At 47.5% G+C, this 24,595-nt stretch overlaps 1 protein-coding gene and 1 pseudogene across 6 annotated transcripts in view; both read left to right on the forward strand.

Annotated features, from left to right (window-relative positions):
- PKNOX1 (PBX/knotted 1 homeobox 1) overlaps positions 1–24,595 on the forward strand; it is a 46,472-nt gene that overhangs the window by 5,902 nt on the left and 15,975 nt on the right. For 2 of the 6 annotated variants that reach the window (XM_057544864.1, XM_028164094.2), the window contains exons 2-8: positions 9,515–9,583; positions 10,529–10,635; positions 14,127–14,254; positions 16,257–16,428; positions 18,239–18,409; positions 22,198–22,297; positions 23,185–23,282. In XM_057544864.1, coding sequence (XP_057400847.1) covers positions 10,585–10,635; positions 14,127–14,254; positions 16,257–16,428; positions 18,239–18,409; positions 22,198–22,297; positions 23,185–23,282 — 720 coding nt within the window. In that variant the 5' untranslated portion in view covers positions 9,515–9,583; positions 10,529–10,584. Of the gene's footprint in view, positions 1–7,545; positions 7,682–9,514; positions 9,584–10,523; positions 10,636–11,795; positions 11,869–14,126; positions 14,255–16,256; positions 16,429–18,238; positions 18,410–22,197; positions 22,298–23,184; positions 23,283–24,595 lie in introns of those variants that run through there. The other 4 variants (XM_007172680.3, XM_057544863.1, XM_007172682.3 and 1 more) reach the window with 4 other exon arrangements.
- Positions 90–1,667, forward strand: LOC130708062 (40S ribosomal protein S26-like; annotated as a pseudogene).

The raw sequence follows: 24,595 nt of genomic DNA on the forward strand, positions 1-24,595 counted from the left end.
GAAGCATCTTTAGGATATGATAAGTGCGAAAAGGAAGGCTCAGAGCTGAGAAGAGCACGCACTTTGATCTGAGAGAGGTGCATAAATATTTGCTTATGATAAAAAAGCTTAAACCCCAGGCTAGTTAAAATGGGGTTCCTTATTGGAGAGGGAGGGGACAGGGTTATAGATTAGGTTTCTAAACGTGTCTTCTATAGTAAAAGTAAATCAAAAGGAGGGGGGAGGACTACCTAAAAATTAAAGCAGAATGAATCAAAAGAACCTAACTAGGGCTCCCTTGCCTCCTTGCTTCCAAGATGACCAAGAAAAGAAGGAAAAATGGTCATGCCAAAAGGGGCCAAGGCCACGTGCAGCCTTTGGCTGCACCAGCTGTGCCCAGTGCATGCCCAAGAATAAGCCCATTAAGAAGTTCATCATTTGGAACATAGTAGAGGCCGAAGCCATCAGGGACTTTCCCGAAGCAAGTGTTTTCGACACCTGTGTGCTTCCCAAGCTACATGTGAAAGTACGTTACTGTGTGAGCACAGCACGGTAGTCGAGAATGGTTCTCGGGAAGCCGGAAGGATGGAACACTCCCACCCTGACTTAGACCTGCGGGTGCTGCCCCATGGCCTCCACCAAAGCCCAAGTAAGGAGCTAAGTCCTTAAAGACTGAAGAAACACTATTCTCTGAAAACACAATAACATGGAAAGTATACTTTAAAAAAAAAGGGCTTCCCTGGTGGTCCAGTGGTTAAGAATCTGCCTGCCAATGCAGGGGACACGGGTTCGATCTCTGGTCTGGGAAGATCCCACATGTCCCGGAGCAACTAAGCCCGTGCACCACAACTACTGAAACTTGTGCACCTAGACCCCGTGCTCTGCAGCAAGGGAAACCACCACAATGAGAAGCACGCGAGCCACAATGAACGAAGAGTAGCCCCCGCTCGCCGCAACTAGAGAAAGCCCACACGCAGCAACAAAGACCCAGCACAGCCAAAAAAAAAAAGAACAAGAACCTAACTGGGAATTGAATTGGTGGCTTAAGTACACGGAGAATTATTATTTCCAGTGACTTCAAAACAAATTGGATTGTACATCTATCCTAGTGGGATAAATCCTAAAGACAAAGGAACTACAAAGAAATCTTAAACAATTTTTAGTACTTGTATTGTTAGTAGTAATATATTATTTTGAAACTATATATATATATATATATATACACATATACACACATATATAAAATGATAAATAAGTCATTATGTTACTGTCATTTGGAAATTATTTTCAGGGTAAGAAAAGAGATATACAAATATTAATTTGAAGTAAATACCCTGTAATCCCAGATTTGAATTGGAGGTATCAGTGTTAATTTGTTTTTAAAAAATTTTTATGAGAAAACATTTCTTATCCCTGTCCATTGGAAAGGCTAGAAACAGTGACCAACCAGTAGCAACGAGCACACAGCGCCTAGATTGTGGTTTCCACGTATCATTTCCCACTGGAATCAAAGCCCCTTGGATCAGTGGCAAAGTCTGGGTTTGCCACAGAAAATAAACAATGTGAGCCTGGAGTATCTCGCTTTACCTGAAAGCAAGAAAGCTATCAAGAATTACTAGAGTGGGCTTCCCTGGTGGCGCAGTGGTTGAGAATCTGCCTGCCAATGCAGGGGACACGGGTTCGAGCCCTGGTCTGGGAGGATCCCACATGCCGCGGAGCAACTGGGCCCGTGAGCCACAACTACTGAGCCTGAGCGTCTGGAGCCTCTGCTCCGCAACAAGAGAGGCCGCGATAGTGACAGGCCCGCGCACCGCGATGAAGAGTGGCCCCCACTCACCGCAACTGGAGAAAGCCCTCACACAAAAACGAAGACCCAACACAGCCAAAAATAAACATAATAAATAAATAATAAATAAAAATTAAAAAAAAAAAAAAAAAGAATTACTAGAGTGTGTTAAAAGCTGTAGGAGGTAACTGAAGGGGCTTACATTGGAAAAAGATGGGATAATTTGGAACATCAGAAAATATATACATATATAAAAAAGCTGTACTTATTTTTTACATGTTTAAACCCATGGATCACAGCCTCACTGGTCACTATTCAGGAACGCTAGGGAATCAGCACGTTACTCTGAAAATTGATACCAGAGGGAAAGCAGCAAGCCTTAAGAAATCCCATCACTGGGGCTGCAGTGTGGAGAATGGACTTGGGGGTCGGGTGGGGTTGGGAAGAGTGGCCATGGGAGAGAGGTCCGGAGGCATTACTGGGAGCTCAGGGAATGGAGGTGTGACGGTTGGTGATTGTTTCTGTAAGCTTAGTTGTTGAATCAACACAGATGGCTCTTCTCCAAAGTGAAATTCTGGAAAATAAACTTTACGGTTGTATTGGGGTCTTCATCGCCCAGCATTTCAACTCTTACGTGCTCACGGGTAGTATCGTTACCATGTGCTGGCAACATACGGTGGCTGCATCGTGTATTTCTCATACGTGTTGGTCGGGCAGGAAGCAGGAGTTCCTTTCCTTTTCAGTAATTGTTACGATATTTTGGAGATGTCTGACTTGCAAACCTTGGCACCAGGCCGTCATTTTCTTTAGACTCGTTAATGTTTGCAAAGCAGAGTTACCCATGTGTGCAGCGTTGAACGTTACATGACTGAAGGTCATTTGTGGTGTGTACCTACCTGATGGTTCACCTTCTTCATCCATTCTCTTAGTGTTTCCCGTTTTGAATGACACTATAATTCATAGATTGAATTGATGTAATTAACATTTGTAGGCATCAAAGTTGTCAGATTGTCAAACATTCGCCTGATTTCCTTGAGTTCTACAGTTATCTTAGAAACGGTTGCCATAAAACAGACAGACTGCTGGTTATTTCTCCAGCAAAATTGGGTTTATTCGGGACCAACGAAGAATTGCAATCTGGGGTCTGCAACCACGGGGAGCCTGTGCAAGTCCCTGCGTGGCCAGGAGAGGAGAGCTCTTTTAAAGAGCTCTCGACTCTGGAGTCGAGAGTCCGCTGGAGGAATGGGGTCCATCGGCGGCTTTTCACTGCTGGGCTGGGCTGGGACAGTGTCTCTGGCTGAGGCCTTGCCAGGCGGGAAGAAGACTCTGTCCACTTTTTGTCGGGCGGCCCTACCGTCGGGGCGTGGGAGTGCCCCTGCTGGCCTCCCTGCTCTGTTTAATTAAGCTTTCTGTTTATTAATTTTTACAAACAGAGTTCTATTGTGTTCTCTGAAATAGCACATAGAGGGAATGGCGGGGCCTGGGAGCCAGACAGATCGGCTTCTCAGAGGTGCTCAACCTCTTGGTACCTGTCTCCTCGTCAGCAGTAGGAGGACGGGGCTCCAGAGGTTGCCGAGTGTCCGGTCCCTACCGGCGAGGGCACGGAAGGAGGACCACCTCATTCTGCTCACGGGCCTGTACGCCAGGGATCTGGAAAGGGTGCGGTGGAAACGGCCCGTCTCTGCCCCGCAAGGTGGGGTCCTCAGCCAGGAGGACGGCGGGCCGGGGATGGCTTGGTGGCTGAGGGCTGGAGTCTTTTGGAGGGGTTTTCTCAAATCTGGAAGTTGGTGCTGCCTGTTCGCTGGGATGTGAGCTGGGCTGTTGACCAGAGCCCCTCTGAGTGGACTTTCGTTGTGGCCTGGGCTTCCTCACAGTGAGCGCAGGGGGCGCTCTGTTTAGTCAGACTTCTTACTTCTCGGGGCTCCAGAAGTGAGTGTCCCAGTGAACACAGCCCTGGAGTCACACAGCGTTGCTCCGATGCGCTCTCCTGGTCCCCAGCAAGTCATTGAGTGTAGGCCACGTTGGAGAGGAGGGCACAAAGACCCCCATCCCAGGAGGAGTGTCAGAGTTTGGGGATGTGCTCTAAAAGTGCCTCACTTGGGTCTGGACGTATATAGACCCCGGGAAGATATCTTCTCCCTCGTTTTCCTTCCTGCCCTCACTAAGCCCCGCCGTGACGCTGGCAGTGCAGAATGAAGGTGGAGCCTCCTGGACCGGTTCTCTGTGCGTCTCTGCATTAGCGTGGGCCGCGTAAGCAGGACCGTGGTGCGGAGCTCGGCTCCTGCGGGAGCTTCTGCTTTGCCCGCCCAGGTCGCCGGGAGTCCGCGTGGCCGTGGCTAAGCGGGAGCGCGTGGTTGACCACATGCAGCGTGTGGGGGGCAGCACCAAAGCCCCGGGTTCACCAGCACTTTGCAGCAACTGATTGAGTTCAGAGAGGTGTTTGTAAAAGCATCAGAATTCCAAAGCTTTTTGCATCTGTGGTGCTTTTCCTTCCAGCCCTGACGAGTCCAGTGTCTCATTTCTGCTGTTCCATTGGCCTGTTTACCTGTTCTTGTGCCGTTACCCACTTCTTAGTTGTTCCTTGTGGCCTTGTAGGATATTTTGAAATCTTTTGAGTTTTTCAAAAACAGCAGGAATCTTGATTGGGATTGCATCTGCGTGTGCTGAGAAAAACCAGTAGACTCTCCATAAGCTGTTAGAAATGTTGGCGGGTACGAGGTTAGCCTGCACAGACTGGGGGCGTTCTTACCCAGCAGTCCATCAGAAAGTATAGTGACAATGAGATACTTTTGACAGTAGCAAGAAAAACCATGAAGTGTTTCAGGATTAATTAACCGGGACTACAGAAGACCTCCACAGAAAGGACCATCAACTTTTTTTTTTAATAAATTTATTTATTTATTTTTTATTTTTGGTTGCGTTGGGTCTTCGTTGCTGCACGCAGGCTTTCTCTAGTTGCGGCGAGTGGGGGCTGCTCTTCGTTGAAGTGCGTGGGCTTCTCACTGTGGTGGCTTCTCTTGTTGCGGAGCACGGGCTCTAGGCACGCGGGCTTCAGTAGTTGTGGCACGCGGGCTTCAGTAGTTGTGGCTCGAGGGCTCTAGAGCGCAGGCTCAGTAGTTGTGGTGCACGGGCTTAGTTGCTCCGCAGCATGTGAGATCTTTCCGGACCAGGGCTCGAACCCGTGTCCCCTGCATTGGCAGGCGGATTCTTAACCACTGCGCCACCAGGGAAGTCCCTGGACCATCAAACTTAATAAAGGGTGTAGGAGAGGACCCCACGCTCTTGGTCCTAGAGAGCTGTCTCTTCTCCCCACATTAATACCCAGATACTTTTTCAACATTGTTATAAAGTTGTTTCTTGACAGCAGGGACTGTGTTTGGTTTGCTGCTCCATCCCCAGCATTTAGAACAGAGCTTGGCCCAGAGAAGACTTTCAGTAAACATTTGTGGATTGAAAGGCACAGTTACGTGCACAGCAGATTGTGTGCCCTGCTTTTCCACTTGACAGCACCCATGAGCCTTTTTCCTTGGACTTAACCTTCATGTTCGTGATTGATGGTCGGAACCGTAATGGATTTCACCATTCCCCTATGGATGACGTGTAGGTTCTGTTTCTCTTTTCTATCAATGTGGATAAGAAACATTATTTGCCTCTGACTTTCTTGCCATGAGTTTTTTTTTTTTTTTAAACAAATGACTTCATTCTTTTTTTAAAAATTTACTTATTTTACTTTTGGCTGTGTTGGGTCTTCGTTGCTGCGTGTAGGCTTTCTCTAGTTGCGGCAAGCGGGGGCTACTCTTCGTTGCGGTGTGCGGGCTTCTCATCGCGGTGGCTTCTCTTGTTGAGGAGCACGGGCTCTAGGCATGCGGGATTCAGTAGTTGTGGCTCGCGGGCTGTAGAGCACAGGCTCAGCAGATGTGGCGCACGGGCTCAGTTGCTCCGCTTGCCATGAGTTTTTAACGCCCTTTGAAATGAGGCTTTTGAGCTCTTCTCTTTTGAGAAGAGATTATTTGAGGTTATTTTAAAATCAACCTTTATTAAGGCTACAAAGCTACAGGCCTGTTTTTTTCTCTATGCTTTGATGTTAGAATTTGTAGATTTCATTTTTCTCCTTATAAGTTTAGTAAATTTTGATCTTTCACCCATAAGACAGCCTTTGATCAACTCAAGATGATCAGACTACATGTACCATTTTTAATGATCAGTCCCATATACAACTTAAATCTCCTTATGCATTTTGAACCCTAGTTTTAAGTTTAGTAGATACACTTTTCGTTTTAAGCACCTTAAATATGTGACCAAATAAATAAAACCTTCTCAGTAGATCTAGTAACTTAAAATTACACATGTAGTGAATCTCAAGTTCTCAAACTTTCCAAACCTTCTACCAGGAAGTGACATTCATGGGATGAGGAACTTGGTTTTGTTCACTGCTGTACCCTCAGGACCTAGAATAGTCCCTGGCAGTCAGTAAAATTGCATAAATGAAGAAATGTTTACAATCTTAGTAAATTTCTTGTGCCTTTTCACTAAAAAAGAAATGTGTAAAATTAGTAACTCAGTTATACTTTTAAATTGGAATCAAGGCTAAAACCTAAGATTAATTTGCCAAATTTTCTTGCGTACTGCAAACAACTTAAATGTCAAATACATAGATTATTCTGAAGCTAAACACAAAAATATTAAAATCTAAATCTCCCACAGGGCTTAGAGACACCACTAAGGCAGTAAGGAAGTCATCTCAGGCGAATGGGGCTTCTCATCTGGGGGACCGCGTGGGCTGGGATGAGGGGAGCTGGGGTGCTGCTGACCTGGGGCCCCCTCCGCCGTCTGACCCGCATGCTGCACCTCCTCTTCCTGTCTCTGCGGACTGAGCCAACCTGGACCTTCCCGGACTCACCATCTGCTCTGAGCAGGAAGGCCTTCTCCACCTGGTGGGACTCAGCCAGTCTGTCTACCTCTGGTTCTTCCCTGATTTGTCAGTTGTCCTGGACTAGAATGCTTAGAAATATTAAAATGCCTGCCTGTTAGATTTGGCTCACATTTCATTTTTTTGTCTGCCTTTCAGGTCGCAACACTAACGCTGTCTTCTTAGCTGAGTTTGAGAAGAGTGTAACTTTTTTTTATGGGTAACTGTACATATGGTCAAATCGCCTTCCAAACCAGTTAGACGGTTTGTGAGACCTAGGATTCCTTCAGGGTGCCGGGTTTCGCTTCATCTTTGCTAGCAAAGTGGCGCACTGTTGTTTTAAAGTTAATAATTGCTAGCTGAGAAAGGATGTATAATTTTAAATTTTGTATTTCTTTAATTACTTTTAGTTTTAACATTTCTGTACATGAAGATTGGAAAGTTGTGTTTTCTTCATTTGTGTTAGTCTGGCTGGAACTCTTGAAAGGGTACCAAAGTGACAGTTTCCATAAATGTGTTCTTTTTTAACTGGATGAAACTTGTAGAAATAAAATGGACAAAAACCGTGTCTCACCCTTAAACACCATGGTATTGTAAGTCTGTTGGGTTGGCAGTTCTTTTACTTGGATTTTAGAGCCTCGCGTGATGTTAAGAAGTGAGGACAGTTGGAGGAAAGGGAACCCGTGTGCACTGTTGGTGGGGATGTGAAGTGGTGCAGCCACTATGGAGAACAGTATGGAGGGTCCTCCAAAAACTAAATATAGAGCTACCATATGATCCTGCAATCCCACTCCTGGGCGTGTATCCGGAGGAAATGAAAACACTGATTCGAATGTCCACAGCAGCACTGTTTCCAGTAGCGAAGAAATGGAAGCAACCGAGGTGTCCATCAGCACGTGAATGGATAAAGATGTGGTATATATTTACACAATGGAGTACGACTCAGCCATAAAAAAGAGTGAAATCCTGCCATTTGCAACAACATGGAGGGACTTGGGGGGTGTTATGTAAGTGAAATAAGTCAGAGAAAGGCAAATACTGTATGTTTCCCTTATATGTGGAATCTAAGAAATAAAATAAACTAGTGACTATAACAAAACAAAAACAGACTCAGAGATATAGAGAACAAACTAGTGGTTACCAGTGGGGAGAGGGAAAGGGCAGGTAGGGGCAGGGGATTATGAGAAACTACTAGGTATAAAATAAACAAGATACAAGGATATATTTTACAGCACAGGGAATATAGCCAATATTTTTTAATAATTGTAAATGGAGTATAACCTTTAAAAGAAGAAGTGAAACACTGTTGTTGAGTTTGAATATAATAGAAGCTTACTTTTCTGTGTAATGGGGGAGAGAATTAGGGATTAATTGATTGTTCAGAAATCTCAGGTTAACCTTGGTTTTCATATAATGCCTTAAAAGAAGAGTTTTTGCTAAACGAAGATGAGCCTGCTGACCTTTCACCCTTGGGTTGGATGCTTTATTTCCCAGTTAATGGTAGGTTTCCCTTAGTCACTCAGATTCTGTCTTGGGCCTGCCTTGGCCAGCGATGGGAGGGCCTGCAGCTGAGTAGCTGAGGTTGCCAGAGGCCTGGACCAGGGCACACGCTTCCTCCCAAGCCCAAAGCGGCTCTGCGGGATGACCCTTTGAATTCTGCTGGGGGCTGTTTGCCTGCCCGCTTGCAGGTGCCAGGCAGTGTTTCTGCCCCAACATGGAGGATCATTTTGCTGCAGCCTGGAATTGAGCACCTGAGGACTTTGCAGATAGATGGCTGCCTGAGCACCTGAGGACTTTGCAGATAGATGGCTGCCGGCGGGCCTGGGCCACCCTTTCAAGCGGACAGCGCCATCTGCTGGCAGCTTCTTCCGGGCGCCTCCGGTGTCCTGCGGCAGTGGGACCTTGGCACTCTGTCCCCATCTTTTTACTCAACAAAAATGTTAGTCATATGGAGTTGCCTTTTTTTTTTTTCCCCACTTCCTTGCGTGGTGTTCCATTGTAGAGAGAGCATGTATTTTCAAAGCTTTTGACGCAAATTTCAAAATTTTTCCTTTAGAACAGTTGTACCAAGTTATGTCAGATATTGAAGTTTTAACCAGATTGGTAGAGAGAAGGACTACACATCTATATGTTTTTAAAATGAAACGTTGACTTGTCCCCAATATTTATTATGGGCATTTGGAAAGCCCCCAGAGTTGGAAGAGTGATCCGCCACTGCCTAGATCCGGCAGCTGCGGGCTCGGCCGCGGTGTCGTCTCGTGGGGCGGCCCGGCGGAGGCTGGAAAGTAACCGTGGAGAATTGGCCCCGAGCCGAGACCCACTTGACTGCGGCTCTGCCTTCTCGGTCTAGGCCCTTCCGGGGCCTCCGCTGTGCATTTTGTTCAGGTCAGCTGTTGGGAAGCCACTGTCAGGCGGACGCCTGTAGGCGAGCAGCTCGGGCTCCTCCCGGCGCTGGGCTCAGGACCGGCTGGCTCCCGGTGTCCTCGGCCTGTCTCGGCACCACTCCAGTCTGCTTCGGATTCACACAGGTTCACGTGGCCATCCCCTCGGCGCCTCTCAGGGCCTCCCCTCCCCCTCTCGGGAGGACACGCCTCTTGAGACCCCTAACGTGATTACCCCTGTAAAGACCCTGTTTCTAAGTGAGGCCCCACTTGCAGGGCCTGGGGGTTAGGACCTGGGCTATCTTGGCGGACACGTTTACACCTCTGCACGTGCTGGCCTCGCCCTGACAACTACCGGGCTTGTACTGGTGGCCCAGACTCGCTCGTTCAGAATTCCCTTGTGGGTGCCGAGAAGCGCCTGAAACCTTCAGCGTCCCATCTCTTGCTCTCTCCTCCCAGGCCGCAGAAGCCGCTGCCCACCGTCGGCTCCACCTCGGGACATGCGGCTCTGCTCTGCCGGTGGCTCAGGTGGGAACTGCCGACCCTCCCCGGACCCGCCCCCGCCCCATCCCGGGGCCTGTGCGCCCGTCGGGCCCCGTCCACACGGCCTCCGCCCTCCTCGGCCCTACAGGCCCTCACCCGCCCTGCCCACCGTCAGAGGGGCCGTCCCGAGCCGGGAGCCTCAGTGCCCTTCTGGTCAGACCTTCCTGGGGCTTCCCTCCCCACCCCCCGCAAGAAGGCGCACAGTCTTCACGTGGCCCATGAGTGGGTGTGACCTGCTCCCGTGTCCCCCACTGCCCCCCAACTCTGCCGTCCCGCTGCACACGGCTCCGCTGTCCTCCTGCCTGCGGGGGGCACGGGCGGCATCCCCAGCTGGTTTCTCTCGTCTCATTTACCTGTGTGCGTGGTGACAGGTGAATGACAGCGTTCCCACCTTTGCATCGCATGCAGATGTGAGCCGATGCCCGGCAGAGCCCCCCTGAGCTCACCTGTGTCCTTCCTGCCTGAGGTCGGCCTCCCCGGGCTCAGTGTCAGTGCACCTGCCCCGTCACGCAGCCGTGTGACCCGCCAGCTGCGCGCTCACCCTCTGTCGTGTCACCCGGCCCGAGCGCCCCTACCCCCTCCGTGTGCTGCCTGGCCTTCCTCTTATTTGTGGCCCCAGGAAAGCCCCAGGGCCCAGGACAGTGTCCCACACGTGTAGACATTACTAGGTGTTTGCTGGGTGAGTGAAGGAATAAATCCAAATGCCTGAAGACGTGATAACGCGCCTGGGCCCGGGGCAAGTACAAACACGCAATCGCCAGGCAGGTGCGGGGATGCTGAGTGGGATTTGGCTGATACCGTAGTGTGAAGGATGGTTTTTACTCTCCGTGTGAAGATATGTGTTTAAAAAGGTACACGGGTGCTGTGGAATAAGGGGACGAGAAATGCTCTGAGTTATTAACCGATGCTTCTCTGCTTTTGTCTTCCCAGACACCGTTTGCTTTTGACTCAAGATGATTTGATGCTTTATAAAGAACTCGCTCACCATGATGGCTGCACAGACGTTGAGCATAGACAGCTATCAAGATGCGCAACAAGTGAGCGCTGGCGCTCTGCTCCACACCCTAAGCAGTCAGCCAACCTAGTGCTGAAACACGAACAGTGCCTTGTGTGTTCACAAGCTAGTTTCCGTGAGGGTGCAGGTTCAGTGTGGAGCGTTTGGTGCATTTATTATATCTTGGTGCTCAGAAAGATTAGCTGTAGAATTGTTCAAGTTATTTCCTAAATGACACCAAGATTGCCAGTAATTTTGACCCCCCTGAGTCATAGTTTCTTGGGAATTTACCTTTCTAATGTCCGTGTTAGCAAGTATCGTTGCTCTTAAAGGCTGTGGTGATAATCACAGACTCCCGTGTTGCCCAGTTGCTGGCCTGGGCGGGAGCTGTGCGGTTTCGTTCCCCTGCATGTGGGTGGCAGAGGGGACCGTCCGACGGCACGTGGGGCGCAGCTGCGGTGCTGTCTGTACGCCTCCTGCCCCTGCAGGACACGGTCATGACGCCCGGCTCCCTGCTCAAGGGTTTAGGGACCCCCCCCCCCGCCCCAAGCCTGGGGCGCCTCGCCCACCTGTCACTCCCCACTTGGTGAGACTCAGGGGGTGTGTAGGGCCTGGGCTGTGACCCTGTCCCCTTCCCAAGTCGGGTCTTTCCTTGATGGACAGTTTTGTTCCATTCCTGGGATGTTTCCTGTTGCAGTGATTTTGGTTTTGTTGATTTAAAAAAATGTTTTAAGTGCTTTTGCTTCTTAGAGGTAGGGAATTATATTTCAGGCTGCTCTCTTCACCAGGAAGTCCTCTGATATTTCCAAGAGATTTTGTTTCTCAAATGCACATCTAACGATGTCCCCGCTGTCCCTGGGCCCTGCGGTGGCTCCTCGTGGGCTCCCTGCCCCGAGGGCCCTACGACCTCACAGGCTCTCGCCTCTGCCTGCCCCGGGGCCCTGGCTCTGCTCGCCCCTTGGCTCTGCTCCGCTCTGTCCTGCAGGTCTTTGCTTTGCCCCGCTTTCTGCGAGGACCCCCCACCGGCCCTGGTTACCCCCATGGCCTGCTCCCCACCTGCCAGCCGCTTCCCGGTCCCTTCCTCTGATCTTTGTTCTCCATCCGTGGCAGTGATCACCTTCCGACACAGTCTGTTACGTGTCCGTCTCCCTCCCGCTGGTCCCTGCCCTGATGCAGGGAGTCCAGGGCAGGGCTGGGCGCAGCGGGGGAAAGGCCTCGCTTGTAACGGCTCAGCACTTCCCGTGACGTGGAAAACCGCTTGTGAGCATTCCTTTCAGTAAGCATTTGATCTTCTACAGTACAGACAGACCGCATTTACTTAGCCGGTCCTCTGAGCTTGAACATTTAGATTCCTCTTTTTTCACGATCATTTTTTTAAAATCCTGAAATAAATCCTTTAAGGCTTTTTTTTTTATATAATACTGTCAGACTTCTCTCCAGAAGGACTGTGTTTGATTGGGCTTTAGTCAGTCGCTTTTGGGTTTTTTTTTGTTTTTTTTTTGCATTGGGTGTGGGGCGAGCACATTGCGGTGCGCGGGCTTCTCATTGCGGTGGCTTCTCTTGTTGCGGAGCACGGGCTCTAGGTGCACAGGATTCAGTAGTTGCAGCACACAGGCTCAGTAGTTGCAACGCGTGGGCTCAGTAGTTGTGGCACGTGGGCTCTAGGCGCGCGGGCTTCAGTAGTTGTGGCACGCGGGCTCAGTAGTTATGGCTCGTGGGCTCAGTAGTTGTGGCTCGCGGGCTCTAGAGCGCAGGCTCAGTAGTTGTGGCGCACAGGCTTAGTTGCTCCGCGGCATGTGGGATCTTCCCGGACCAGGACTCGAACCTGTGTCTCCTACGTTGGCAGGCGGATTCCTAACCACTGCACACCAGGGAAGTCCCACTCAGTAGTTGTGGTGCACAGGTTTATATTTTTAAGAGAGAAGCAATTCCCAAGTATACTGTTCCATCTAAAGGCAGCAGAATGGAAGTAACCTGCTCACTCTGGCCTGTTGGAGAGTTGAGAACAGGGCCCGAGCCCGGACCTGCAGGGCTGCTCTCTCGGCTGCAGCCCCGAGCACCAGGCTGGGTTCCTGGCAGGATGCAGGCTCTCCCATCTCCGTGGATGAGCTCCCCCACCCCCCACCCCGCCACAGGTTCCCCAACAGGCTGCTTCCTTGAGGGGTAGGGGGTGGCAGTTGCGGGCGGGGCAGGTGGATCCCAGATACCCCAGTCCTGAAGAAGCCGAGGAGGGCGGTGATCTGCTCAGGGATAACGAGAAGTTTACTGTAGCGATTTTGTTTTATTTGTAAACTGAATTCTTTATGTTGAAGGATTTAAATACTTTTCCCCTAAGTTACCAACAACACAGCCAGTTTAAAGCAATTTCAGTGGTAATATCTTTAAGGCTTCCTCTTACGTTTAACACTGTTTCTTTAAACACAGCTGGTCTTTGCTTTCTGGATGCAGTGACTTTCCTTAACATTTAAAAAAAAATTTTATTTATTATTTTCGGTTGCTTTGGGTCTTCGTTGTGTGTGGGCATCTCATTGCGGTGACTTCTCTTGTTGCGGAGCACGGGCTCTAGGCGCGCAGGCTTCAGTAGTTGCAGCACGTGGGCCCTAGAGTGCTCAGGCTTCAGTAGTTGTGGCTCGCGGGCTCTAGCGTGTGCGGGCTTCAGTAGTTGTGGCACGTGGGCTCAGTAATTGTGGCTCGTGGGCTCTAGAGCGCAGGCTCAGTAGTTGTGGTGCACGGGCTTAGTTGCTCCACGGCATGTGGGATCTTCCCGGACCAGGGCTTGAACCCGTGTCTCCTGCATTGGCAGGCAGATTCTTAACCACTGCGCCACCAGGGAAGTCCCCGTAACATTTTTATAGCTTGTGTATTCCTGAGTTTAAGGATAGGTAAGGGAGAATTTCAGCCCTGTCACAAATATGGAGCATCTTGGGTTTGAGTTGTTTTTGTGACAAGATAAGAGAGCTTGGATTATTTGTTTATTCTTCTCTTCCTGCAACGTTACTCAGTGTGAGGACAGATAACAAGGAGAGGCAAACGAGAAAGACTGCATGTGTACCAGTTCCCTTCAGGGATGCAGAGTTATTACGGTTTTGAAAATCATAAGCATTTCACAGATATCGGTCCTCTCAATTTTTAAATGTTTTGGAAATTTGACCTTTGTTTTAGCTATTTAGAAGCACATTAAGTTCAAAGGAGTTTGTTGGTAGTATTCTTTACGTATTATTGCCTGTCACATAACTGTCTTGCAGTTTACCATTCCACTGCATTTCTGTTTGAGAATAGAATACAGTAAGTCCCCTGCATACGAACATGTTCCTTTCCAACAGCGAGTTGTCCAATTTGTTCATAAGTCCAACAAAGTTAGCCTAGGTATCCAACTAACACAATTGGCTATATAGTACTGTACTGTAATAGGTTTATAATCCGTTCGCATCTTTGAAAGTTCACAACTTGAAGGTTCGTACATAGGGGACTTACTGTACTTGGTAGCAGCTTATTTTCTTTTTAGTAACAAAAGTTCTCTTCCTCCTTTCACAGATGCAAGTAGTAACAGAGTTAAAAACGGAGCAAGACCCCACCTGCTCTGAACCAGATGTGGAAGGAGTGAGCCCTCCCCCTGTGGGGTCCCAGACCCCGATGGACGCAGACAAGCAGGCCATTTATAGGTAGCAATGAGATGTGAAGCGTGTGGGTGTTCAGAGGTGTAAAGAGAATGGAAAATCTGGTTAAATGGAACGTGAGCTATTAGCCAGGCCGAGTAGTGAGGCATGATGTGATAACTACTGGGGTGAAAGTTTTCTCAGATTACAATGTTATTCCTAATATCTTTTTAAAAAAGTTTTGGAATGTAAATCTACATTTTAGTCAACCTTACAAAAAGCAATCTTCAGGCCCAGGTAGTTGTACTGGAGAATTCTACCAAAAAGAAGGAAAAGCAGTAAGTCGACACAGTCTCTTCCAGAAAATAGAAGAAGAGGGAGTGTTTCTGAACTCATTTTATGAATTGAACATCACTCTGATACTAAAGCCAGACAAAGACAATATAAAAAAAAACAAAACTAAAGACTAGTATATACCTCATGAACTTTGGCATAAAAATCATTCATAAAATATTAACAAATAAAATCCAGTAACATGTAGAGAGAAGAATATTGAGTGACCAAATGGAGCTTATCCCAGGAATATGAGACTGGTTCACCATTCAGAGATCAACCAATGAGACCCACAACGTGATCATATCAATGATGCCGAAAAGCATTTGACAGAAGTCAACAGCCAGTTATGATTAAAAACTGTCAGTGAAGCAGTAATAGAGGGGGACTTTCTTAGCCTGATGTAGGGAAACTACAAAAGAACCCTGCAGCTCGCATCATACTTAACGGCGGAAGACGGAATGTTTTCCCCCAAGTTTGGGGATAAGGCAGAGGTGTCCACCCTGGCTCCTCCTGTTCAGCTCTGTAATGGACGTTTAGCCAGTTCACTGAGGCAAGACAAAGAAAGAAAAGGAATATCAGGTTAGCAAGGAAGAAATAAAGCTGGCTTTTTGCACAACTGACATGATTGTCCACATATAGAAAATCCCAAAGAGTGTACCAAAGAACTTCCAGAACTAAATAAGTGAGTACAGGTTGTAAGGGCAACACACAGAAACAATCCTGTTTCTCTACCAGTAATGTACAATTAGAAACTGAAATTAAAAAGAAAATACCACTTTTGAGAGCTCCAAAAAATCTTAGGTATAACTCTAATAAAGCACATACAGAACCTTTATGTTGAAAACTATAAAATGCCAATGGAAGCAGTCAAAGGAAACCTAAATAAAGGGCATACCATGTTCATGGATTGGAAGACTCAACATAGTAAAGATGTCATTTCTCCTAAAATTGCTCTATAGCAATTACAATTAAAGTTGTAGCAGGATATTTCTGTACATATAGACAAGTTATTTCTAAATTTTATATGGAAGTCAAAAGAACTAGACCAGCTAAAACAATTTTGAAAAGAAGAATAAAGTTGGAAGAATCAGTCTACCTGACTTTCTCAGTGGAGAAAAGGTGGAGTTTCCAACAAATTGTCCAAGTTGGAACAATTGGACATCAACATGCAGAGAGAAGATCCTTGACCTAATCTCACATCCTTTACAAAAATCTACTCAAAATGGAGTATGGATCTAAAAGTAAAATTTAAAACTGTCCAACTGGTGTTAACCATACAGTGAAATATTATGCAGCCATAAAAAAGAATGAAGTACTGTTACATGTTACAACACTGATGAGCCTAGGAAACATCACGCTAAGTGAAAGAAGCCAGACACCAAAGGTCACATAGTATATGACTCCATTTATATGAAGTGTCTAGAATTGGCAAATCTGTAGAGACAGAAAGTAGATTAGTGGTGGCCTGGTGCTGGGGTTTGGTGGAAAATAGAGAGTGCTAATAGTTACAGGGTTTCTTTGGGGGATGAATATATTATAAAATCGACTGTGGTGATGGTTGCACAACTCTGTGACTATACTAAAATCCGTTGCATTATAAACTGTAAATAGATGAATTGTGTGGCATGTGAATTATATCTCAGCAAAGCTGTTGTATAAAACATTGCATATGTACATACTAAAACATTTTCATGAAAGTGTAGAACACATATTTTAAAATTTTTCCCCCCAGGCATCCACTATTTCCATTATTAGCTTTGTTGTTTGAAAAATGTGAACAATCTACACAGGGCTCGGAAGGCACAACTTCTGCCAGTTTTGATGTGGACATTGAGAACTTTGTAAGGAAGCAAGAGAAGGAAGGAAAGCCCTTCTTTTGTGAAGATCCAGAAACTGACAATTTAGTAAGTAAAATACATGTTTTTAATTTTTACTTCTTCTAAATTTAATCTGTTTGATAAATTTTAAATTTCTAATTAGAACTTCAGATTGTTTGTGGCTCTGCCGAAGGGGAGAACTGTACAATTCATGAGATAATTTTCCGTGTGTGACTTGAATGTCGCCAGGTCTCCAGCCTTCTCTGTTGACCCCTTCCTGTAATAATCCAACAAGATGGCTTGAGCCTGCATCCTGAGTGGACTGGGGGTTCAGTCCCTCCCGGATGTTCAGGAAGGTCCACTGGGGTCAGCGTGCCCTGTGTCTTGCTTCCTGGGAACGTGTCTGGGCCCAGCTTCAGGTGTTGGCTCTTCCCTGATCGTGGACCACAACTTTGTTCTCCAAGACAGCTCTGTCTGGAGGCTGGCACTGGTGGTGGGTGACAGACTGTGTGACGACTTGGAGTGGCCTGTGAGCACAGAGAAGGGATGTGAGTGTGGAGCAGGGACGGGCCTATCAAGGGTCCGACACCCCTCACGGCCTCCCTTAGGCTTTCTGTCTGAAGCCAGCCTGGCTCACGCAGATGCCCCCCTCCCGGGTCCAGTGCTCCAAAACCCTGGGTTCTCTGTGCTTCCCGAAAGCAATGGAGAGTTCCTTGGGCTGACATCGCTGCTGTGCCGAGGGGAGCGGCATCCTTCAGCACCGGGCAGCCCTGGCAACCTGTGTCTGGGGCTGGATTCCCACTAGAGTTGGCCAGCTCTCAGACCAGAACCTTAGGCCCCTCATCAGCAGGAAAGGGTCTTTGGAAAACTTTTCCCTGAATAAATTGCCTTGGTCTTAGGTGTTATTGTTTTTAATTTTTCATTAATATTCAACCCTTACAGCCAAATAGATTCTATAGGTGAGTTGTCTGACTTTGAGTCTGTCTCCTCATCTTCGAAGTGGGACCAGCAGCACCTGCCTTTTGGGGATGAGGGCCAGACGCTCTCTCTGCCTCTGCATCTCCGTTATGCGGCCATCAGCGGGGAGGGAACGGGGGTAGCCAGCGTGCGCCAGGCCGGCAGGGGCCCGGGCTCTCCTGCCTGGTGCCCTAGCACGGGGCCTAGCAGAGCCGGATACTTGGTCATTCTCACTACTGACTGGCTGACTGGTTCATTCCACAGAGATGTGTGAACTGTCACCACCAAGGTCACGGGGAAGGAGCTGACTTTTAGGTCGTTCGTTCACAGGAAGTGGTGTTTACGGTAATGGTTCATCACTAGTGTCAGTTATCTACTGCTGGGAGACGAATTACCCCCAAATTTAGTGACTTTGTATAAAACTGAAGAACTTTTAGAAAAATTGTAAGAGAAAATCTTTAGGATCTGGGGCTAATCTAGGGGCAGGCAGAGTTCTTAGACTTGATGCCAAAAGCAGAATCCATTAAAGGCAGAGTGGGTAAGTTGAACTTCTTCAAAATGAAGAACCACCCGGGAGGTGCGTACGGATTCATCCCCATTTACAGATGAAGGAGGAGGAGCAGGGCGAGGGTGAGTCGCTAGGCGAGGCCCAGGTCGAGGGCCGGCTGGCTCCCGGAGCTGTGACCGCCTCTGTCCCTGCACACCAGATGGAGCCGAAACACCAAGCCACAGGTCAGTGGGGCTGGAATGCTTGGTGGTTCTGCATAACATCTGGTGTCTTTCTCCTCCTGTTACTGGCGGTACAGGTGGCCTTGGCTGGCTCATAACCAAGCTGAGTCATAGCCAAGCTCCTCACCAAGGAGAGTCGTGTGGTGATAATGATAACTTACAGTCATGCTCCCTTTTTCTGGTCTGAAAGTCTTCATTTTCTTGCTTCTAGATGGTAAAAGCAATCCAGGTTCTGCGTATTCATCTTCTTGAGCTGGAAAAGGTTAATGAGCTCTGCAAAGATTTCTGCAGTCGCTATATTGCTTGTCTAAAAACGAAAATGAACAGTGAAACTCTCCTGAGTGGGGAACCTGGCAGCCCGTACTCCCCTGTCCAGTCGCAGGTATTTACGGCGGGCCCTGTGCTCCTGCTTGGTCACTGCAGGATCGGCGAGGGTGAAACGTGCTGATGTCTGAGGCCAGCAGCCCTTTCAGCATCGTGGGGCTGTCCTCGGCTGTTCTGCTCTGAGGATCCTCTAGGTCTCTGAACGTGGCCTGTGCTGGGAATGTGTTCCCTCAGGCCAGAGAGAGAGCCCACCTGGGCTTCGTGCTGTGAAAAAGGGAGGCTTCACTCTGTGTCCTGGACCCTGGAGCGCATGTTTCTGGAGGCCAGAGTACCAGTCATTTCTTTCTAATTCTTTTTTTTTTTTAAATGAATTTTTAAGATTGTGGTAAAATACACAAAACACAAAACTTAACATTTTAACCATTTTAAAGTGCACAGCTCAGTGGCATTAAGCACATTCACATTGTTGTGCAACCATTACCACCGTCCTTTCCAGAATTTTCTCACCTTCCCAAACTGAGACCCTGTCCCCATGAAACACTGACTCCTCATTCTCCCTCCCCCTCCCCCCCAGCCCCTGTCCCCCACTATCCTGCTTTCTGTCTCTGCGACCTTGACTAGTCTAGGTACCTTATGCAAGGGCAGTCATACCATATCTGTCCTTCTGTGTTTGGCTTGTTTTACCTGGCATAATGTCCACAAGTTCATCCATGTTGAAGCACTGTAATATTTAGCCATTCTGAAGGTGTGTAGTGACATTTCATCGTGGTTGTAATTCGCATTTCCCTGATGGCCAGTGATGTTGACCATCTTTTCATGTGCTTATTTCCCATCTGTATATTCTCTTTGGTAGAATGTCTGCTCATGTCTTTTGTCCATTTTCTAATTGGAGTTTTAAAAAATTGTTGACCTTTGAGAGTATTCTAGATGCAAGTCCTCCATTGGATATATGGTTTGCCAATATTTTCTCCAGTCTCTAGCATATCTTTCCATCCTCTTAACAGGGTCTTTTGCAGAGCAAACCTTTTTCATTTTGATAAAATCCCATTTATCAAATTTCCTTTTATGAGTCATACTTTCAGTGTCAAGTCTAAGAACTCTTTGCCTAGCCCTAGGTCCCAAAGATTTTTCTCTTATTTTTTTCCTAAAAATTTTATATTTTACATTTAAATCCATGGCCAATTTTCAGGTTTGTTTTTTTTTGCCTATGTTCGTCCATTTGCTCCAGCACCATTTGTTGAAAGGGCTGTCCTTCCTCTGTGGAATTGCCTTTGCACTATAGTCAAAAACTAGTTGGGCATATTTGTAGGCCCTGTTGCTATGTTCTCTGTTCTGTCCCATTGATCTGTGTATCTAGACCGTATAGTCTTGATTCCTATGGCTATGTAAGTCTCAAAATTGGGTAGACCGATTACTCCTACTTTATTATTTTTCAAGATTATTTTAGTTATTCTAGTTCCGTAGTCTTTCCACATGAATTTTAGAATAATCTTGTCTATATCTGCAAAAAAATGTTACTCAGGTTTTGACAGGAGTTGCGTTAAACCTGTGTGTCATCTTGGGGAGAGTTGACACCTTTACTGTGTTGACTCTCCCAGCCCACAGTCGTGGCACTGTCTCCGCTAATTTACTCTTCTGTGATTTCTTTCATCAGTGTTTTCTCGCTTTTGACATAAAATTCCTGCACACGTGATATTAGAATTATACCTAAGTATTTCACTCTTTTGCACAATCGTAAATTGTATTATATTTTTAACTTCAGAGTCCATGCCAATATGTAGAAATCCAGTTGATTTTTGTATCTTTATCTTGTATTCTGGGACCTTGCTGAACTTCCTTATTAGTCCTAGGAGATCCTTTTTGTAGATTCTTTAGGATTTTCTACCTGTTTAGTCTTGTCATCTGCAAATAGGGACAGTTCTATTTTTTCCCTTCTGATCTATATACTTTGTTTCCTTTTCTTGCCTTATTGCTCTGGCTAGAACATCCAGTACTACCTTGAATGGGATTGAGGGGACATCTTTGCCTTCTTCCCAGTCTCAGGGGGAATAGTGGTAGGTTTTTTTTTTTCTAGATGCTCTTTATCAGGTTGCGTAAGTTCCCTTCTATTCCTATTTTTCTGAGAGTTTTTATTATGCTGAATTTTGACAAATGCTTTCCTGCATAGATTGATATGTGATTTTTCTTCTTTCATCTACTAATATGGTAGATTTACATTACTTGATTTTTTTTGAATATTGAGCAAGCTTTGCATTCCTGAAATAAACTCCACTTGGCCCTGGCACATAATTCTTTTTGTATAGATTCCTGAATTCTGTTTACTAATATTTTGTTAAGCATTTTTTTGTCTATATTGAGGGATAGTCATCTGTAGTTATCTTTTTTGGTACAGTCTTTGGCTAGGTTTGGTATCAGGATAGTATAAGCTTCATAAAATGAATTGGAGAATGTGTTCCCTCCTCTTCTGTTTTCTGGAAGAAATACGTAGAATTGGTTAATTGTGTTAATTCTTCTTTAAATGCTTGATAGAATTCTCCAGCGACACTACCTAGACCTGGAGATTTCTTTTTTGGAAGTTTTAAAATTACTAATTCAGTTTCCTTATTAGTTATAGGGCTATTCAGATTATCTCTTTCATGTTGGATTTTGTCTAAGATGTCAAATTTATGTGTGTCGAGTTGTTTACAGTAGTATTCCTTTTTCATCTTTTGATATCTTCAGGGTCTGTAGTGATCTACCCTGTTTCATTCCTGATATCGGTAATTTGTTTTTCTCTCTTTTTTTTTCTGTCCGTCTTACTAGAGGTTTGTCACTGTATTGATCTTTGCAAAGAACCAGCTCTTATTTCATTGATTTTTCTGTTTTTCTATTTTCAATTTCATTGATTTCTGCTTTAATCTTTATTATTTCCTTCCTTCTGCTTGCTTTGGTTTCATTTTGCTCCTCTTTTTCTAGGTTCTTGATGTGGGAGCTTAGAATACTGATTTGGATTGCTTAATTTTTATTCTGACCAAGTTTATATAGCAAACTTTATATAGACCTACCGAAGCTTATACGTGCAAATGGATGTGATAGCCCACAGAGTAATTGTCTTTGAAGGGTATCTACTTAGGCCATTTAACCACAGATCTCTGGGTGCCTGCTGTGTGCCAGAGCCTGTGCTGGATGCCAGGTGCAGAGGTCCGTCCCTCGCCAACTCCCAGTCCAGCCACCACAGGAAATGGATAAAGTGGCCTACTTGGATCTGACTTCAGATGGGTAGATTCTCCGACATGGTGTTTACGGACGTTTGCATGGAGCCTGCAGTAGGCCAGGCCCAGACCCAGCACCCCACAGGCATGGACACTGGGGCCTCTGGTGTGCTGTGTGCTGTGGGAAGGGCAGGTACAGGCTGTGCCCCTGGGGTGACTCCCCAGCCTGTGGCATCATCATTTGAATAGCTCATCCTGTTCAGGAGGCTTTGATTCTTGGAAAACTCTGAGCCAAGTTGAATGGAGAAGGTGTATGACTCGATCAGGTAATTTTAGTCTTCCTAGTTATACCTCCAGGGCTGTAGGGTGTGTTTAGTATGCTGATGAGGTGAAAGATAATCTTTTGGAAGCTAAATTGAAACTAATATCTCAGTATTGATCATACCATGTTTAACATTCAGTCAGTTTGGCGTCTCTCGCTTCCAGTTGTGCCTGTAGCGCACGCCTTACGAAGGCTGTCCTCTGATGATGCCCTTTGCCTCACGCATCTTTCCTTTACTGATGGCGCCGTTATGCCATGTGTTTTGGACTTTTACACATGAGTTTTCTGTTTTCTGATAACATAACCCGTTCGCTGTGTGTTTGTGACTTACAGCAGACGCAAAGCGCCATCGCAGGCACTCTCAGCCCCCAAGGAATCGTGGTGCCAGCACCCGCTCTGCCACAGGGGAGCGTCACCATGGCAACAGTGGCAGGTATGGCGACGGAAAAAGGGGCACTTGCCTTGAGCTTTTGCAGAAAGAAGCCCTTTATGTTAGAAGGAAGAAGTGCCTAAACGTGGTTTCTAGTTAATGCCAGTTCTCGATACAGGAGTGTCAACGTCTAGAGCTCTTTGAATGCCTGGTTCTTGTTCATTCTCAGTAACAAATATTCTATACAAATTGTGTTTCCCTCTCAAAAAATATTGGCAGGAAAGGTTTTATACGGGAGTTGAAAACATATAGCAAAAACCAACAGAAATTTTCAAATAACATAGTTTTTAATTGTGCTCTTAGCAGCACCTGGAAAAGAGTAGCATCATTCATCGATGATAAGCAAATGAAAATGCAGCCTTAGTGTTAGTATTACTTGTTTTGGATGCACCAGGGAACTCTGGAATCTGTCCTCTTCCTGTGATGGTTTTTCTTATACGTTGCACATACAGAACCATCATGACAATGGAATGGGCACAGGAGGGGGAGAAATTGAACGAAAACCCTCCACATAATCACACAAAGGGAAACCTCCGCAGGAAGATGAAAGCACGTTGGATGAAAAAAATAACTAGAATAAAAATATTTGTTATCTAACACCTTTGGCCAAGTCCTTTAATATGTGCCAGGAAATGGAGGCGAACAAAGGAGGGGGCTCACAGACCGCCCCCCCAGCCGCCCCGCCCTGCGCTGTCTCAGGAGGAGCCATGGCTGCCCGCCCCGCCCCGCCGCCGAAGTGAAAAGTCAACTAGCGAAGTGCTGTTGACCGTTCGAAATGATTTTCAAAGCTCATAAGCTACAGATTTTGTCCTTTCGGCGAGCACGCTGAGAAGAGCGGTTATAATCAGTTGGGACTGGGGAGTGATTAAGCTTTTCGTGTCCCTTTCTAGGGGGCACAGTCTATCAGCCGGTCACGGTCGTCACTCCCCAAGGCCAGGTAGTGACGCAGGCGCTGTCGCCCGGCACGATCCGGATCCAGAACTCCCAGGTGCGTGAGCTGGCCCCGCGGGGTGCTTGGGGGCGTGTCGGCACAGGTGCGGGGGCACAGGCGGCCCGGGCTCCAGCCGTCCCCTCGGCGTGAAGGCCATTCGGGCGGTCTCCAGTTAACCTGAATGTCGGTGTCGTGCATCTTCTTCACGGTTCATCTTCCGCATTGTTGCAGAGTTCAGAGAAGCCTAAGGAAGGAGGAAAAGGTCCCCCAGGATCCCTCCCCGCGAGGGGCCACTGCTGTCCCGTCTAACGTGGGGCTGTGTGGTTGTCTCCACTTCAGGAGGGCGGAGGCTGTGTAGACGCACCCTGCCCGGACCCCCCGAAGTTCACCCCGCCCCAGGCCTCCAGCTGAGGGGGCGGGCTTGGGCCGGCAGAAGCGCCAGTGCTGGCAGTGCCGTGACGTGCCCGACCTGGGGGTCGTCTTACCCTCTCTGTGCCTTTGTGGTAACGTGAGTCCAGTCCCCTCTACGTTCTAGGGATATACACACACATTTTTTTTATTTTGTACGCTTAGCTAGGTTTAAATCGGAAGCAGTGTTTTCGCCATCAGTTCTTATTTAAGACCATTGATTCGTTCTTTATGTTAGTTCTTTGTCTTCGGCCTGCACAGATGCTTTGTACGTCTTCGTTAACCACTTTGAGGCCCGGCCTTGGGGATGTCAGTGTTTTCTTAAATCAGAAGCAGGTGTGAGAGGGCCTGGGGCAGGGGCCGCCTGGGCACACCCGGGGCCAGGACACAGAGTGGCCCCCAGGCCCAGCCACGGGGAGTGAGGGTAGGCGCCCCCAGCGCCGGCCCGCCATCCCCTGGCCAGCCCGCCTTCCCTGAAGTTTTCCATTTACAGTGGCTAGGAACAGAAAGCTGGTTTTCAGAGCGTTTTCTAGTCTCACAGTGAACTGTTTTTAGAGGAAGGAAACACTGTGAAGTCCAGTGCTTACTTGTACAGTGGAGGCTCATTCGTTCTGCTGTTTAAGGAAGAACTTGACCGAGTTTACATAGCAGACGTGCAGAGTTTGGGTCACGTCCGTGGAGCCCCTGCTCCCTGAGGCCAGCTGGCCAGGAGCTGCCTCTGCTCTGGTCCTGGGTGACCCCGCAGCCCACCCCGCACTTGTCCCCTCCCCGTCACAGCCCCGGCGTCTGTCCCTTGCAGAGCGGCAGGGCCGGGGAGCTGGAGAGACAAGCCCCGCATGGGGCGGGTGGGGGGTTTCACGGAAGAGTAAGTAGACCGGCTGGGGCATTCCGTGACCAGGGGGCCCACGCGTGTAGGTACGTGGTCCTGCAGAGCTGTGGTGGCCGCGCTGGGCGTTTTTCCT

Source organism: Balaenoptera acutorostrata, chromosome 4 (genome assembly GCF_949987535.1).
Source record: "Balaenoptera acutorostrata chromosome 4, mBalAcu1.1, whole genome shotgun sequence".
Classification (NCBI taxonomy): Eukaryota; Metazoa; Chordata; class Mammalia; order Artiodactyla; family Balaenopteridae; genus Balaenoptera; species Balaenoptera acutorostrata.